This window comes from Phasianus colchicus, chromosome 1 (assembly GCF_987193195.1).
Source record: "Phasianus colchicus chromosome 1, bPhaCol1.hap1.1, whole genome shotgun sequence".
NCBI lineage: Eukaryota > Metazoa > Chordata > Aves > Galliformes > Phasianidae > Phasianus > Phasianus colchicus.
The window spans coordinates 172,571,621-172,588,295 of NC_143436.1; the positions used below are offsets into that span (position 1 = coordinate 172,571,621).

The 16,675-nt window shown below is 37.0% G+C and overlaps 1 protein-coding gene and 1 long non-coding RNA gene across 2 annotated transcripts in view; one reads left to right on the forward strand and one right to left on the reverse strand.

Moving 5' to 3' along the window:
• Positions 1–16,675, reverse strand: part of FREM2 (FRAS1 related extracellular matrix 2) — a 124,958-nt gene that overhangs the window by 43,323 nt on the left and 64,960 nt on the right. Inside the window, exons 3-6 of the mRNA XM_031615675.2 lie at positions 11,865–12,011; positions 7,818–8,048; positions 6,590–6,715; positions 5,344–5,595 (exon numbers count right to left, since the gene is read on the reverse strand). Coding sequence (XP_031471535.2) covers positions 5,344–5,595; positions 6,590–6,715; positions 7,818–8,048; positions 11,865–12,011 — 756 coding nt within the window. The remainder of the gene's footprint in view (positions 1–5,343; positions 5,596–6,589; positions 6,716–7,817; positions 8,049–11,864; positions 12,012–16,675) is intronic.
• On the forward strand, positions 8,488–12,524 carry LOC149920243 (uncharacterized). The gene is made up of 3 exons (XR_016462377.1): positions 8,488–8,614; positions 9,641–9,742; positions 12,278–12,524. It is a non-coding gene; the product is annotated as an uncharacterized LOC149920243 (long non-coding RNA).

Consider the following 16,675-nt stretch of genomic DNA (forward strand, 5'->3'; position numbering starts at 1 on the left):
GGCTATTGTGGCCAAAGCACAGGGCCCAGCACTTGTTAAGATTATGGCACTCCAAAAAAATTTGGGTTTGAATGCCTGCCTCTGAGGACAGTGGAAATAAGGAGATAGCACATAGCCTAGTTAGATATGGATGTCCCTCTAGCAAACGATAATAGAATATTTAATTATTATCAGCTGGAAATCCAGCTCAGTGCTAACACTGAAAATTAGCTTATTCTGCTTGCCTACCGGAAACTTACTGAAAAGCAGAGATTTATAATGTAAGATTGCAGTGCTGAGTTTCTGTCTTTTTTCACACTACTGATAGCAAATACCAACGTGGACTGTTTGGCAAGTTGGACAGATACTAGTGGATATCAACTTCCAAAGTTCATTTATCTGTAGGGGGAAAAATGGCAAGAAAGAAATTTCCAGAAGACCGTATAATTCATGTGTCCTGTTTGACCTTTTACACTGGCCTTCTGCTTCTGATCAGGTCATACCATCATCCATTTTACTCAGCAAAAAAATGCTTCCACATAGTGCCATCTTCTATCACATTGCTGATACAATGATAATTCTGCTGGGTAGGTATAAACAAATTAATAGGCAAACCTCTGGCATAAAACTGAGTCCTTTTCCTACCCAGCCTTGATGTAGAAATGTCAAGAAGAACACATATGAAGGGCTGCTTGCCCATCTAACGTGAATGAAGTGGAAAAAAAATGTATTTAATGTACTTCCTGCTGTGAACAGCATGAGGCTTCAACAATTCCACTAAGGTTGTAAGTGTGTGTGCTCTCTAAGTGCAGTAGCATGGAATTAGAATCACGTGGGAAGACAGTCATTGACCAAAACCTGAAGCAAACAAGATAACTGTAACTATTCTACTGACAGCTGCAAATTTTGAGCTATGTATTTATCACATCTCTTCCCTTCTGGTCTCAAAATGTGATTACAAACTGAAAGCTTAAAATTTTCATACAATACAGAAAAAAGTACAAGAGAGAACAAATCAGAGAGCCAGCAATCAAAACATTTGAATAGGAAAGAGTTTTTGGCTACAAGTCTTGCTGCAGGGATTGAGGAATCTTTGTGGCCCTGTGCTTGACTCTGTCCAGGAGATCTCTACAATTCTGTGATGCTGTAATGGATCCCCTTGGGAATTCTTCAAGAATTCCCTACGGAATCCACTAAACAAACTGAATATATTTTTATATACCACACACAGAAAGCTGCCTTACTGACACTATTTTGCCACTCAGATTTAAAAATATTTCTGGAAATGTTTGTTTTTTGTTTCCTATCTGATTTAGCTTAATGATGAGTATTTTATTGGAATGTAAAAGATATTACATTTTCTGAGACATTGCTTGATTTCTATGTCTGTGTTCAAGAAATTTAATTTTAGTAAGTAATTCAATATTAAAAAAAAAAATCATAATTATCTTAAAAATCAGGAATAGCTACGTATGTCTTTGTTATTCACGGTATTTCACAGTAGATGCTTTAAGACAAAGACAGAATGCCCAACAGACTTTATGACATTGGGATGAATAGGAAATTAAATTTCGAAGGGTAGGGTACATACCTACTGTCAGATATTCAGTTGTATCAGGTACCCAAGATGATTGATCTTAAAAGGTGATATACTTCTCCTAGGACAGATTGGTTCCTGGGAGCACAGCTCTCTTTTCACTAATAGAAGAATCCTGTCATAACTTGCTTGAAGGAGATGTCTAACTAACTGTATAAATGGCTAACATCAAATGTTGTTTCTGTCCACCCAGAAGTGGATGATTTACACAGGACTTTCTCTTCAGTGTGTTTTTTATTCTTAGTATTTCATGGTTATTACAATCCCTGACTCCAACAGATCAGCTTTTTATTTTTCAGTTCTTTAAATTGTATCAACACAAGATTTCATTGGACAACTGACTATGTTGCATATTCCATTAACTTAATCTTTTAACATAATTTTTCTTTGTCTCCAGCTTAAAAGCCTATGAGGAAAAGCCTCTTCCAACAAAAAAATATCTCAACAGCAGCAATGTCACCTTTCTTAATATATAATTATACTTGCACATGTTCTATATACTATGATTTTTTTTTTCCAGATTTTGCTTTGTCAGAACAGCACAATTGGGTAATCACTAATTCAGGTATTCAGTTGCCAGAAATTTCTCAAATATACTCTGGTTCAGTACAAAGTTGAGCACACCTTTTATCTTTTATTGTCATTATGGTATTAGAAGTCAGCTACTTTAGTTAGATCCTATGGGCTTACTCTAATTTCAACTAATTTCTGTTTTTCTTAGTCTCTTGTAGAAACATCTTCCCCACCTCAAATTGTCTGTATATATTTTTAGTGGTCAGAACATTTTCAAGCCTGAATAATTAGCTTATTAACGGACTATTAGAGATATTAGCTACACTTCCACTATTTTAGGCTCTGCTATCTACAAATTGTGATCCTAATAAAATCACTAAAATTATTAACAAAAAAAAACAAAAACAAAAACAAATTGCCATATAAAAACCTACAAAAGAAAACTATTTGTTACAACAGCAAAGTAAGATAAACATGAAATTTCCATTTCAGCTTGTATTTGATAATGTGATCTGTTACTTTACATGAAGTATTAATTCAAGCTTGTGTTCATTCATATTATTTAATTACTTACATGGACCACAGAGAAAACAAAGTCTCCTTTGTTACAGAATTACACATGAGAAGGTTCAGATAGGCTGAGTATTTATGATGCAATTAGAAGGGTATTAACTTCCTGCCTTTAAGAGCTACCCTTTATATCCTTAACTGGGAAGAAACCACTGATATTAACAGTCTCATTCTCATGGAGAAGCTGGCTGCCCATGGTTTGGATGGGTGTATGCTCTGCTGGGTGAAACAGTGGCTGGATGGCTGGGCCCAAAGAGTTGTGGTCAATGGGGTTAAATCCAGTTGGCAGCCAGTCATAAGCGGTGTCCTCCAGGGGTACTGGGGGCCACATCTATTTAACATCTTTATTAATGATCTTGATGAGGGAATTGAGTGCACTCTCAGTAAGCTTGCAGACAACACCAAGTTCGGAGGGAGTGTCAATCTGCCAGAGGTAGAAAGGCACTGGATAGACTAGATCTTTATCATTGATAAAGATGTTAAAGAGCACCAGTCCCAAGACGGACCCCTGGGGGATGCTGCTCGTTACCGGCCTCCACCTGGACATAGAACCATTGATAACCACCTTCTGTCTGCAGCCTTTTAACCAATTTCTTATCCATCGAGTGGTCCACCCATCAAACCCATACCTCTCTAATTTGGAGATAAGAATGTGGTGGGGGACCATGTCAAAGGCCTTGCACAAGTCCAGGTAAATGACATCGGTCGCCTTTCCCATGTCCACCAGTGCCATCACGCTATCATAGAAGGCCACCAGATTGGTTAAGCATGACCTTCCCCTGGTGAAGCCATGCTGGCTGTCTCAGATCACATGCTCATTCCTCATATGATCAAGCATGTCATCCAGGAGGATCTACTTCTGGATCTTCCCAGGCACAGAGGTGAGACTCACCAGCCTTTAGCTCCCTGGGTCCTCCTTGCTCCCTTTCTTGTAAATGGAAGTGACGTGACCCTTCCTCCAGTCATCTGGGACCTCACCTGACAGCCACAACTTTTCAAATATAATGGAGAGTGGCTCGGCAACCACCTCAGCCAGCTCCTTCAGAACCCTAGGATGCATGCCATCCGGCCCCATAGACTTGTACACATTCAGACTCATGAGGCGGTCTCGGACTTGCTCTGCCCTTAAAGTGGGGGGGGATTTACCAACCCAGTCCCCACCCAGAGGTTTAGGGATGCAGGGCTCAGAGATGTGAGAAATACTGGAATCCTGGCCACCAGTGAAGACCGAGGCAAAGAACTCATTCAGTACCTCAGCCTTCTCTTCGTCTGTTGAAGCCAGTTCTCTTTTTACATTTACCAAAGGAGATTCACTCTCTTTGGCCTGTCTCTTCTGGCCAATGTACCTGTAGAATGTCTTCCTTATTGCTCTCTTCCAATATCTGAAAGGTGCTTACAGAGAGAGCGGGGTTGGTCTCTTCTCACTGGTGACAGGTGACATGACGAGGGGAAATGGCCTCAAGTTGCACCAGAATAAATTTAGGTTGGATATCAGGAAACATTTCTTTACAGAAAGGATTGTTAAGCACTGGAATAGGGTCCCCAGGGGACCCTATTGAGTCACCATCCCTGTATGTGTTTAAAAACCATTTGGATGTGGTGCTCAGGGACATGATTTAGCGGAGGGTTGTTAGAGTTGGGTAGTGTGGTTAGGTCATGGTTGGATTCAATGATCTTTAAGTCTTTTCCAACCTGAGCAATTCCATGATTCTATGATGATTCTATGATTTGGCATCATGCTTTCAGAAAGTACAACATATACTTGGTAATCCCTCACATCAGACTTCGACTTAAGAAATACAACATCTTCACATTTGATGATACATGGTTAAAACAGCTCCCTGGTATTCCTTTCACAGAATTTACAGTTGAGATTGCACTCTCCAACTGCATGCATAAATGAGGGCAATTGTTGCAGGGAACTTTTTTGCTACTCATAGAGAGCTGCCACACCAAAGCCAGGAACATGCAAGGAGAGACTTAACGCTGTAACAGTATTTATACAGATTTTCCAGAGCAGTTGATGAATCAGTAAAGTTCTGTTTCTGTTCTTCCTCAGTCACAGACCTCTAATTCACAAGAAATGTCTCTTCCAAAGAAACACATTAAGACTATTGACCACTCAAACAACAAAGGACATTGTTCAGTTTGCACATCCTTCCCAAGGGGATTTCAAAAGCAACACAACTGTCTTTCGATTATTTACTTTTTTAGAAAGGCATACAAAGCATACATGGAAACTTCGGCAGAATATAAATTTGGGGACATAACAGAAAGAATACTGCATCTGGTATGTGGCTTCTAGTTCACTACTAATCTGGCCCTTTAGGACATAATCATCAATGAGTCTGATGGGTTTGTGGATGCAGCCTCAGAGTCACACATATAAAGGTGCTCATGCAGTGTGATATTTTGGGTCACACCTATTACTATGATGAAGAGAAAAGGACATCTTGTTCTCAGTTTGCACATGTGATTTTCTCAAACCATAAAACACCAATACAAAATACTTCAAAAAAAGCCACCCTAAGTCTATAACACTATTGTCTAATCTTCTGATTGAAGCATATTTTTAACTATGGAAAAAGTGCAAAAATCCAACCTCTGCATGCTGATTTGACTGGGAAACTACTTGTAGTTTCTGTCCTGCACTGGGAATTTGACTTTATCACGTTATATCTTACCATCATCCTTGTCAGGTACAATGGTAATTCGAGTGCTTGCAAATTCTGTACCAATTCTTCCACCCATTGGCATGCTCAGCAAAACATCGAAGGTTTCAGCCTCTTCATACAAGGAATCATCTATGATCACTACTCGACATGTTTTTTCTCGTTCATCTTTGTCAAAACGGAGAACGCTGTTGTGATCCTCAGGCCTGGATATGTAGTCAGAGTAAGAAAGCACAGAGGTTGGGGCAGTGCCGGTTGCTGTTCCTGTGGCAAAAGAAGGAAAAGAGTCAGTACACATACCCTGGCTACTAATTATGATCCCCTCACAGTGGCTGAACTTTATTTTCATTATATTTTAATTTCTGTTTAATTTTAGATGATCAGATAGGCAGAAATCGCTAAGCAGGCTATATTTCTGAGGTCCCTGGACAAACTACTTCTATCATGTGATGCACTGAAGGCATATGAACCCTCACATTCATTTTCAGCTTTTCACACAGAAGGAATACTACGGTCTATCATAAGACAAAGACTTAAAAAGGAGAATGTGTAAGAGCTAGAAATTAACTCCTTTACTCCTTTAGTATATTCAGTGTACTTAGTATGTTATAAAGATGATGTCAGTGTACCAGAAATTAATTATAACCAGTTCCTATTTGATGTAAACAAATGAAGTCCTATACTCTGTGTTGGTTTAATTAATAAAAGGTTGGTAGGCAGAGGAAAGAGAAGGTCATCAGCCAAATAATATTTTAAATATTTTATACTCTTTTTTTCAGGACACAAGCAAGTAAGGGCTATTCTGGACCACTGCAGTGCTTTCAGTTCTCACCACTTTCAAATATTAGGGGCCTCACTTAAAGATCTTCTTGTGAAAAGGTAAAAAAAATAGATCCTCTTACTCTCCTAACAAAGGGCAGAAGATTGGAACATAATTACTTTTCAGCTAAATTCATTAAGACCCTAAGACAAATTGTCAAGATGAATAGAATACATTTCCAGTAGAATCTGAAGATGAAAAACTCACCAACAATTTTGGTGATCATACTGAATATGATTATTCAATAGATGGACAATTTTTTTTCAGTTTCTGCCTCTTTTCCATTTTTGTTTGTTTGTTTGTTTGTTTTTGGTCTAGTATTAAATGTGGAGGTTGGTGGCCCTGTCTCTGGCAGGAGGATTGGATGATCCTTGAGGTCCCTTCCAACCCGGGCCATTCTGTGATTCTGTGATTGTTTTATATTGTAGATTCTGTTACCTTGTTGTGTGTAACAGATAACCATCAGTTCCTGGCTCACGTCTCCACTTCTTCTGACTGGAATAAACAACTCACCAACATCTTCTTCAATAGTATAGGTAGACTGAGGAATAAAGACAGTTGATTCTGCGAAGGATAGAAATATTTATTTATTTAGATTTATGGCCTCAGAAAGTAATCTGTGAAATAGCTAGAATCATTTTGGCATATTCGAAAGTCCACAAAATATCTTGAATTTATTAGTGATGGACCTAGATCTAAAAAAAAAAGCCCACAAAACCTCAAAACCATAGAGGGTAAAAGAATTAGTTAGCCTTTTTAAATATCAGAAATGGAAAATTATATTACATGTAAAATCACAAGTTTTACCAAGTAGTCTCTAATGGAATTAATTTACTTAATTGGATTTAAAAGTACAAAACTGAGTTTGGAGAATTTCGTCCACAAGGTCTATCTTTTTATTATTTCCATGGTATTTCATTATTAACCATTAATCACAGTAATAGCAAGACTTGTAGCTCACACACTGGCAGTGATTCTGTAAAGCTATTCTTTAACTTAGTGCACCATCAAGACAACTTATTTGGCGCTGAGGATGCTTATAAAGTAAAGTCAAGCTGTTGCTCTTTTACTCTGACTTGTACATCAGATATGACCTGGCCAAATGTCTGCACAAGTTGCTTGCTTAATGAATCTCCTTTAGAAGGGTAATTTCCAAAACAAATGATTATTTATCACCAAATTAACAATGTTAATGATAAGATCTTTCATTGTAATAAAAAGAGAAGAGCTAAAGATTTAAGAAAATCTTGAAAATGGAGTAGAAAATCTATTATAACTAAAAAGTAAACAAAATGAAACAAAAAGCTCAGTATAATATATTACAGGAGCAGAGATAACATATAATATATGCACAGGAACGGAGATAGCAGGGGTTAAGAGACAGTCAAGTCTTTGTAAAGAGCTGAAGATAAGGGTTTGGGGAAAGGTGGGTCACAAGGGGGCTTCAGGAATAACTGAAGCTGCTTATGACACTCCTTTGGTTACATCTACATCGTAGACTTAAAGTGATACAGGACAAACCCCTGCTGGATGCCCAAATTTCTCTCCAGAAATATTACGAGGGAAGGTAAGCTTTGCAATCCACTGTTACTCATAGCATTTGCCCTCCATTTTTCAAACTGGCAATATGAACATACTGTCAATACTGTTCTGAAACAGTTCTTACCATCTCCTGGATCAATAATTTCCACTGTGGATACAGAGGGAAATTCCAGAACTGCCATGACAGGCTCAGAAAGAACAATTTGAAAGGACTCAGACCGCTCATGTTCTCCATCAGTCAAAATCCGTACTCGCCACGTAGCTAAGGTTTGGCCAGGATTAAACTGCACCTGCTTCTGGGCTTTCCCTCTGAAGTCTTTATCTTTCTTGGCAGTACCATCTCTGGTGCTAATACCTGCCAAAAACAAAAATTCAAGTCATTAAAAACATCCCTTGTATTTTTCTTTCATTAGATCATCTTTAAAAATAAGAAAATGGATTTGTTTTCACAACTAGAGTAGCAGAGCTGCTCAAGGCAATTCATGTTGTTGCTCAGTAAATCTTATACTTATGTCACACATAGAAGTGGAAGCACATCAGTTAATATTGTGAAGGAAAGTTTGTACAGAATTAGCCAAGCCAACACTAAGTACTAGAAAATCTAGAAAACCTAAATTATCTGAGCACACTATCAAGTCATTACATGCATAGTAATTCACCTATGGATGTCCAAAAAGACCAATACGTTTTCCTTTCAGACTTTAACCTTCTGGGTTCTCTTCTATTACAGAATATCTAAATAACACTTGCCTAACACCCTCCCCCCTTGATAATTATTTCTCTAAGGAAAAAATAAGAACACACCTGGAAAGTCCAACCTTCATGTGGAATGCTAAAGAAAACAGACACAAAGAGGTAAAACGGGGGGACAACGTTGACAGAAGATGTAAAACATGAGCCACTGTGGTCATTTTCCCTACAGTAAGTACTTTTTAAAATAATTATCCTCTTGTTTCAGTGTTTATGTTACAAGAGTAATTAAACTCAAACTTTTCAATTCAGGTCAAGTTGAAATAGTAAAGTCACAAGATAAAATTCAGGACAACTATCTGCACCAAGACAGTCTCAGGATCCACACCGCTTAAAAATGGCTTTTTATTGATTTCCCTCCCAGTTTAAGGCTGTCTGCAGACCCTCACTTTAGAGAAGTCTTTAGAACTATCTCCAATGAATGCATTTGGCCACTGTTCCAACTCTACAGTACCATTCAGATCTTAAAGGTTTTCCTCAGGTTCTTAGAAAACATTTAAAACTTCTCCCTTCTCTGTCTATTTCTTCAAACTGTATTATTTTATGTATATCCAAACATATCCCTTTTCCTTATAAAACTTCTCCACTTGTGCCAATATTTGATGTAACCTTTATATCCCTTAAGACCCTTTGGCCCACAGGCCAAGGCCAGCAAGGCCAGCAAGGCTAGTAAGCATCTTCCCTGTTATCTTTTACATCCTTTAAGCTCTGTAATTCCATTCTGCAGGATGAAGGGAGCCAACCAGAGTCTTACTGTTCTTGTGCTTGTCAGATCTTTTGCTTGATTTTGAGTCATCTCAATTCAGAAACTGAACTTGAATCCACAGGTAGAAAACTTCGTACAACTTCTTTATTTAAAAGGCCAGAAGTCAAACTGTTAGCCAGTAACAGTAGTTAATTTAAGCAACATATACTTAACTTCCCATTTCACTCATCTCTTATTCTTTCTACTTTCTTTTCTTTTCTTTATACTTTCTCTAAAAGAAATGTGGAAATGTGATAATGCATTCCTTTTTTCCCCACCTTTTCTCTCCCCTGACACTGCGAACAGCTTTTAACAACTCCTGTATTAGCCTCAGTTGACTGCCAATATTGGCTGAAGATAATGAGCCTACTGCTTGGATCCCACAATGGTCTGGAAAATGAGACATTTATTGTTGTCTTCCTTGTTGATACAACTGTATTTTCTCACTATAGGGAAAATGAAATCTGGACAAGAACTGTATTCTGTGGAACAAATACAACAGTGGTATCAACCTTAGGTGCCTATAAAATAATCCCTCCTTGCACAGGTGATATGTAAGTATTGTCATTTATTAAAACTTACCATTTCACTCATAGACTTGTTAAAAGTCTTACAGTTAACCTATATGGTACAGCTAGAGTTGCTGTTTATGTATCATAGAATCACAGAATGGCCAGGGTTGGAAGGGACCTCAAGGATCATGAATCTCCAACTCCCCTGCCACATGCAGGGCCACCAACCTCCCCATTTATATATGGCATACTTATTGCTATATATGTTAACACATCCATTGGTGCATGAAAGGTGGCACAAAAGGACGGTCAGTACTTTTAGAATACTTCTTGACAAGAAGCAGACCTCAACATCTCAACTTTTTTGTAAGTTTGTGGGAAAATACTGGCCTTGATATCTATTTGTGGGAGACTCTTCAGGCCATGAAACTACTGAGATTTCTGAAAAAACAAAAGTACTTTGGAAATTAAGATTACATATGTATTTGCATCTTTAGAAATAGACTTCTGAATGTTGCCTTTTATTGTTACAGTATTTTTAGTATTTTGCTTGGACAGTAAAAATGGCAATATTCTGTAGAGTCCAATAAATTTCTTTAAAAGAAGATTATTTCATTAACAATTTCTTTAAAATGAAATCTTTTCATTAACAATTTCTGAATTTTTCCGACACACACACACACAAAGATTATTCACTGAAAAATCTGTTCAAGTTCTGAGATATTTCTTATGTCTTTCTTTTACAAACTATTTTTAACAGTAAGTATATATACATATATATTTAAATTAAAATTCTCACCCTCTACGTATTTGCCTGTTCTGGAGTCTGCCCAGGTGCTTTAATGTAATGTATCCAAGATATCTTTTTTAAAATTGGACATATGCTATCTGTTCTTCCAGTAAAAATATCTGGTAACAGAAGAGGTAAATACTCTTCTTTCCTCAATTTTTTCTGAAATCTCGTGAGCTAAGAGCAGATGAGACTGACTCTCAGAAAAACCTAGTCTGTATCAGTAATTTCAACCCCAAAAGGAAGTGGCTGCCATCAGTGCCAGCTGTTTTCCACTAGCTGGAGGTAAGTCAGGAGAAACTCTCCCTTAGACTTCTGTATAAGGCAGTCACTTCTGTGCTCTGTGCAATGGTGCAGGCTGCCCAAAGAGGTTGTGGAGTTGCCCTCCATGGAGATATTCAAAAGCCACCTGGACACTGCTGTGGGTAATGTGCTCTAGGGGAAACTGCTTGAGCAGGGAGGTTGGATAGAATGATGTTCAGAGGTCTTTTCTAACCTTGATAATTTTGCAATTCTGTGATATGCATCATAGCCAGAATTTCAAAATACTACAGAATTATAGCAAGACTGCATTTCACTCTTTTCTGTTTCAATGTCTTCCCAAGTAATAGAACTTCATATAACCTCCAAATTGGATTCAGATACAAATATTCTGTTTCCTGAAGGCAAAAACCTGTTCTGCTAGTGACTAAATAGTCTGCCACAAACACAAATTTCCTATGACTGCATCATAAAAAACATTTACATATCTAAACAGTTAAAAATGCACATATTAATAAAAGAATAACTTGTTGTACTATTTTAACATTATACACTTTATGATTTTAATGTTAAAATTTTATTTTTATATTCAATGAAATACTTATAATCTAAACTATTAAAATATTCAAAAAATGCAACTCAAACTGCAAAGTTATTTCTGGAGAAGAAGTATTCCAGAGAACTAGTCAGAATGACATGCTGTGATGAATTTCAGTTTAATGTTGATTAACCAGTTCTGCTTGTATGGTCCTTTTCTGATATTGAAGCCAACAGAAGTTTCAATGTTTCAAATCAAAAGAAGGACTGAGCTGTTCAATTGAAAATGAATTGCAGAAGGCTGCAAAAACAACCCCTGCCATGAAACCTAGCTAAAACAAACAACCCCGTGAAATTGCCATTATATAACTAAAGAAATCCTACAACTAGCTCAACAAAAGACAGTTGTTTTATAAATCAATATATTACTTCTACTATATTCTTATATTCTATTATATTCTTCTATTATATTCTGTATCAAACAATTCTAAAAGGACATAAATGTATTGACAACTTTTATGAATTATGTGGCCAGTGGTTTATAGAAGCAACTGTTCAGACTAAAATTGATCTTACTTATAAAAGAAGTTTCTCCAAGGTAACCTCTCCGTTTAAGGATGACATCAAGATATTTGGAATCTTCATTTACTAAATAATATTCCTGTTCTAAGGAAATCCATGCCCAGTTTAGACGAAAATGTTGATTCTTCAGCTTATTGCCTCCTGCAAAATAAAATACACACATATACATATATATATATAGTCATTTTCTTTGTTAAATAATACTTTTTAGGCTAATGAAACCTGTAACCTGAGAAAGAAACTATATTAGCTGTATATTAAAATTCCAGTGTAGCAAAAGCTTAACACCAAAAAATAACAGGGAAATAATCGTGATAGATTTGATGCATGTACACTACAGTTGATTTTAGATGCATACAAACTAGTCCCATTCATTCTGAGGTATGCTGATTTTCTTCTTTTTGAAGGGAAAAGAACAAGAATTCATCGAATTCTATTTGGGATCCCTTTTTCAGAAATTAAAAAAATTGAGGATGATACAAGCACTTCCAAATGACTCGCTACAAAGGATGTCATGTGGAACTTCCTTGATAAGAGTACCAGAAGTGCTGGAAGGTCCTTTTAATCTTGAGAGACTGGAGATGATAGCTACTGTCTGATTGTCTTTACTCATACAGCCTGTTTCAAAATTTAATACTTAGTTCAATAAATCTAACAATTCTGGGCTTTCCTGTATGATTTTAGGAAGTGCTTTCATATCTTGCAAGGAAATGGTTTCAGTAATATTAAGTATCCCTGATAAATGCCACAATTTATAGCTGTGCTAATGCCCTCCAGCTTACAAGCTTCTAATTATTGGGTTAACCATACAAGCACAATTCCCTGTGTCACCTAAGGAAATTTAGAGACCCAAGTGCTTACTGGCATCCTTTTTAACTCTTTTGTAATGACCTATCTCATGGTATTGTGAGCGCCCCAAACTCATTAAGCTGCTGAAATGTGTTTTGAGAATTAAGCTTTCAACAGACCAAAAGACATTCTCACAAGTTGTTACAGTTACAGAAGCACTGGTGTAGTACCACACACTGGAAAAGAAAATTGATCCTAAAGAGCTCTTTCAAGGTCTGTACTGCTGTAGTTGTACAGCAGCTTCCCTGAGGTCTCAGTACATGTTGATGGTTTCTATGCACTCGTGAAATGAAAGCTGAGTGCAGCAAAGCAGTGCGGAGGGATCTGAATCTCTAATATGGACCAAGTCAGTATCTCCAGGTGACACCTGTTAATGCAGATTGTCCTTAAGGTAAAGACAATATTTCTTCTTACAGTAACATAAAGAATATTCATAGCTCTAAAAAAATAAATTGCTCATATATTCATCAGCAAAAACAGGCTCTAATTATGAAGCCAAATTAATGCAATAATACAAGAAACATCACTTGTAGTTTTGCAGGGGACGATATGGAGCCATTTAACACCAGATGCAAAACACTGAACACCAGCCTGCAGCATGAGCATGTCTCAGCCTAATTTCTTGTTTCCAGCAGAAATTAAGCTGATGTGCCTACAGTTAATAGGATTTGTACAACTGTGACACAGTAGGAGTGGTTATTGAAATGGCAAACTATAAGAAGTTTATTGTAGTGTAAAGAAGCAATCCAGAAGCAAATGTAAACAGATGGTACTTTAAGGCCCAGCTAAAAGTGCAACACTTCTTTTCAGTTGGAAATATAAGAGCTACAAAGAACCAGAAATCGTTTCACTGTCTATAAAACAAGTATTTGTGCAACAGATGGAATATAGCAAATTACACATTTCTGATAAAATATAACATAGCTTTACTTGGTCATGTATGGTTTATCTCCACCTGTTCACAGATTGCTCACAGTAAAAAGGCATTTCTTGTCAGCGTAAGGATTCTGGGTGTCACAGTTAAGAAGCAGAACAAATGAAGTTCCATATGTCATTCTATTGGAGTTGTTTGTTACTACTCAGGGGAATCCTGTAATTTCCTCTGCAGGAATAAAACAGTCTGGTTTGCTCACTGAAGATAAATGCCCACTCAGCAACTGTCTTCTGGGAATGCTGGCTGGTGTGAGGCTGTAGTCTGATCACCTTCCCACAAGGTGCTGCTACAGAACAAGATTAGCTCAGGTAATGACAGTTAGAAACATGCCAAGAAATCCCTTTAAATACTTCTGTGCAAAAGTTAGGCCATAAAACAACTTCCTCTGGATAGCAGAGAAATATATCTAAGTATTTCAGTTCACTCATAGTTTAACTATTGGAGGTAGTGCCAGGGACTGATTGTCCCCTTTTAGTTTCTTCCAATATGTTCCGTCGAACAAGAAACCTTCCATTTTCTTCCACTCTACTTCAGATAAGCCTCTGTTTTGCTATCTACCTGTCTACTAGGAAAATAACAAACACAAAACCCACAAAAAACCCACTACCAAACTTGTGTAATCTCTCTAACATAAAGGCATCAGTACACTGTAAACAAAAGTAGGTAAACGGTCACCAAAGTATCATGCTTCCTTGCCCCACTTCTTTCTGAAGGAAAAGCTTCTTCCAGGGTTTGAAGCATCGCAACGTAAAACCTGGCATCACTGTTCTGCTGCCCAGAGAATTAATAGTTCAAAAGTTTGTGGGCACAGGCATACAAACTACAGTGTACTTATGGACAGGTCTCTTTGCTTCATCCTTAATGTGTTAAATAGGTCAAAAAATCTAATCTATATTTGCAGATACTTACTGAACAAATAAAAAATACTATACAAGAGGCAAAGTCCCTGCTGTTAAGAAGGAGCAGCCATGTGGATAAGTTCCAGTAGTCAACTACAAAACCAGTTTGCTGTCACTGATGCTATGGAAAATGAAGAAATATGCTGATTTAAAAACCTAATGAGAGTATTAAACTTAGGAATCAGAAAACAAGAAAGGCAACAAGAAGGACTTACTGTTGCATTAATTTCATCTGTCTTACTTTCAGCATTTTTTTTTCTATTTTTCCTTAGACTAAAAAACAAAAACAAAAAGCAAAAACACATTATTTCTAGGGCTTCCATTTTGACTGGCCTACTTCTGCCCCAGAAATATTTATTTTTCACAGTTTAGAATGTACAGTACTGAGTTTCAGGTTTAGATATTTACTTCTAAATCTATTTATATGTAGGTATTTTACATCTTGCCTTCTCCTCTTTGTACTTTTGTGCATTTCTAAGTTTATTTTCTAAGTTGTGCAACACATCCCAAGGTCCAATGTTATTCAAAGAATAAAAACTTTTTTTAAAAAAATATTTATTATTACTATCTCAGACTGTTACAATAGAGTAGGAAGCAGAGGATTCATATTACCTAACTTCAGGCACCTACTTTTTGGCTAGTAATTCTAAACTTTCAAAATCAGGAAAGAGGCATCTTTTAAGGCCTCTATTATTTTAGGCATCTATTCTAGAATAACAGTGCCTCAAAATATGTAGAAATGCCTACATTTTTTGTCAGCAGCTGTAAAAATGCCTGTGGTGATCAGGTGGGTTATAGACATCTTTATTACAGTCATCTAATGCTGGGTAAGAAGAATTGAATCATGTCTAAACTAGATGAAAATTGGGCCTTTTCTACAATATGGTAGAGCCAAGCACCAGCCAAAGAGATGATCTATAAAGATCATCTAAGACTATACAGCTTTCAAGAATTATAAGATATACATGCTATCCTTATTTGGTTCCCTATTAAATTATCCATCCTACTTATAACAATAATATTTCTATAGGCAAATGAATTTTGCATTCTTTCTAGGCTTTTTTTTTTTCTTTTTTTTCTTTTTTTTTCTTTTTTTTTTTTTTGGCACTTTTCTTGGGCTTAGTCAAACATTTAACTGCGAGGCACATAATTAAGGTACTACGCATCGGTGACAGTTTGGGTTTTATTCCCCTTCCAGACAAGTGCCTGTAATACAAACACACCAGAAACTTGGAGAGAGAAGCCATTAAGAGAGCACTTTTAAAACTAAACAAAAGGGAGGAGTGCCAAATTACAGTGAGGTACATCCAAAATAACTTTGCTTGACATCAATGAGATGTGGTTGTGGGATATTGCTAGAGATATGCATGAAAACTTGTTTCTCAAATTTTGCCAGAGTGCAACATGATAAATCAAGAAATAGTAATTGACAGATAGATAGGACATGGTGCAGGCAGACATGCACAGGAATGGAGATAGGAAGAGTTGAGACACAGTCAAAGCTTTGCAAAGAGCTAAAGGTAGGCCACAAGGTGACTTCGGGAATAATTGAAGGACACCTCCCTCTGAAAAGTGACATCTCAAAGAAGGATGTAGCCTAGAATGCGTCTTTACAAGAGCCCTGTTGGCAAATTGGTAAGTTGTCAGAAAGCAGCAATAAATTATTTTTGCAAGGGTCATCAAGATAGATACTTCTAGAAAGATCAAGTCACCTGGAAACTTCAGTTTCAATTACACAACATAAATAAAAGAAAATGGGGAGAGATAGGTTTGGTTAGCACAATAGTTTCACGGGAAAATGATTAAAATGAATATTCACACTTAAGCATTTATCTTTCTACCTGTGCTGCTCAGACATCTTTTCAAAGAAATAAAACCTCTATGAGAAATACAGATTCAATTGTCAGAACTTTCTATCATGATGCAAAGAGCTCAGAGAAGGAAAGACTCAGCTCCAGTTCTGTCCACTGACCACTGGACTCTGTCAAAATGGTACAAGAAATCTTTCTGCCATTAAATCTCATCTCTTCAGCACTGGTGACCTAAAGGGGCATTATATGTTGAACACCTGACTATGGCTTTGCACTCCCTAGGAGTTACCCCAGAACCATAACTTGTCAAAA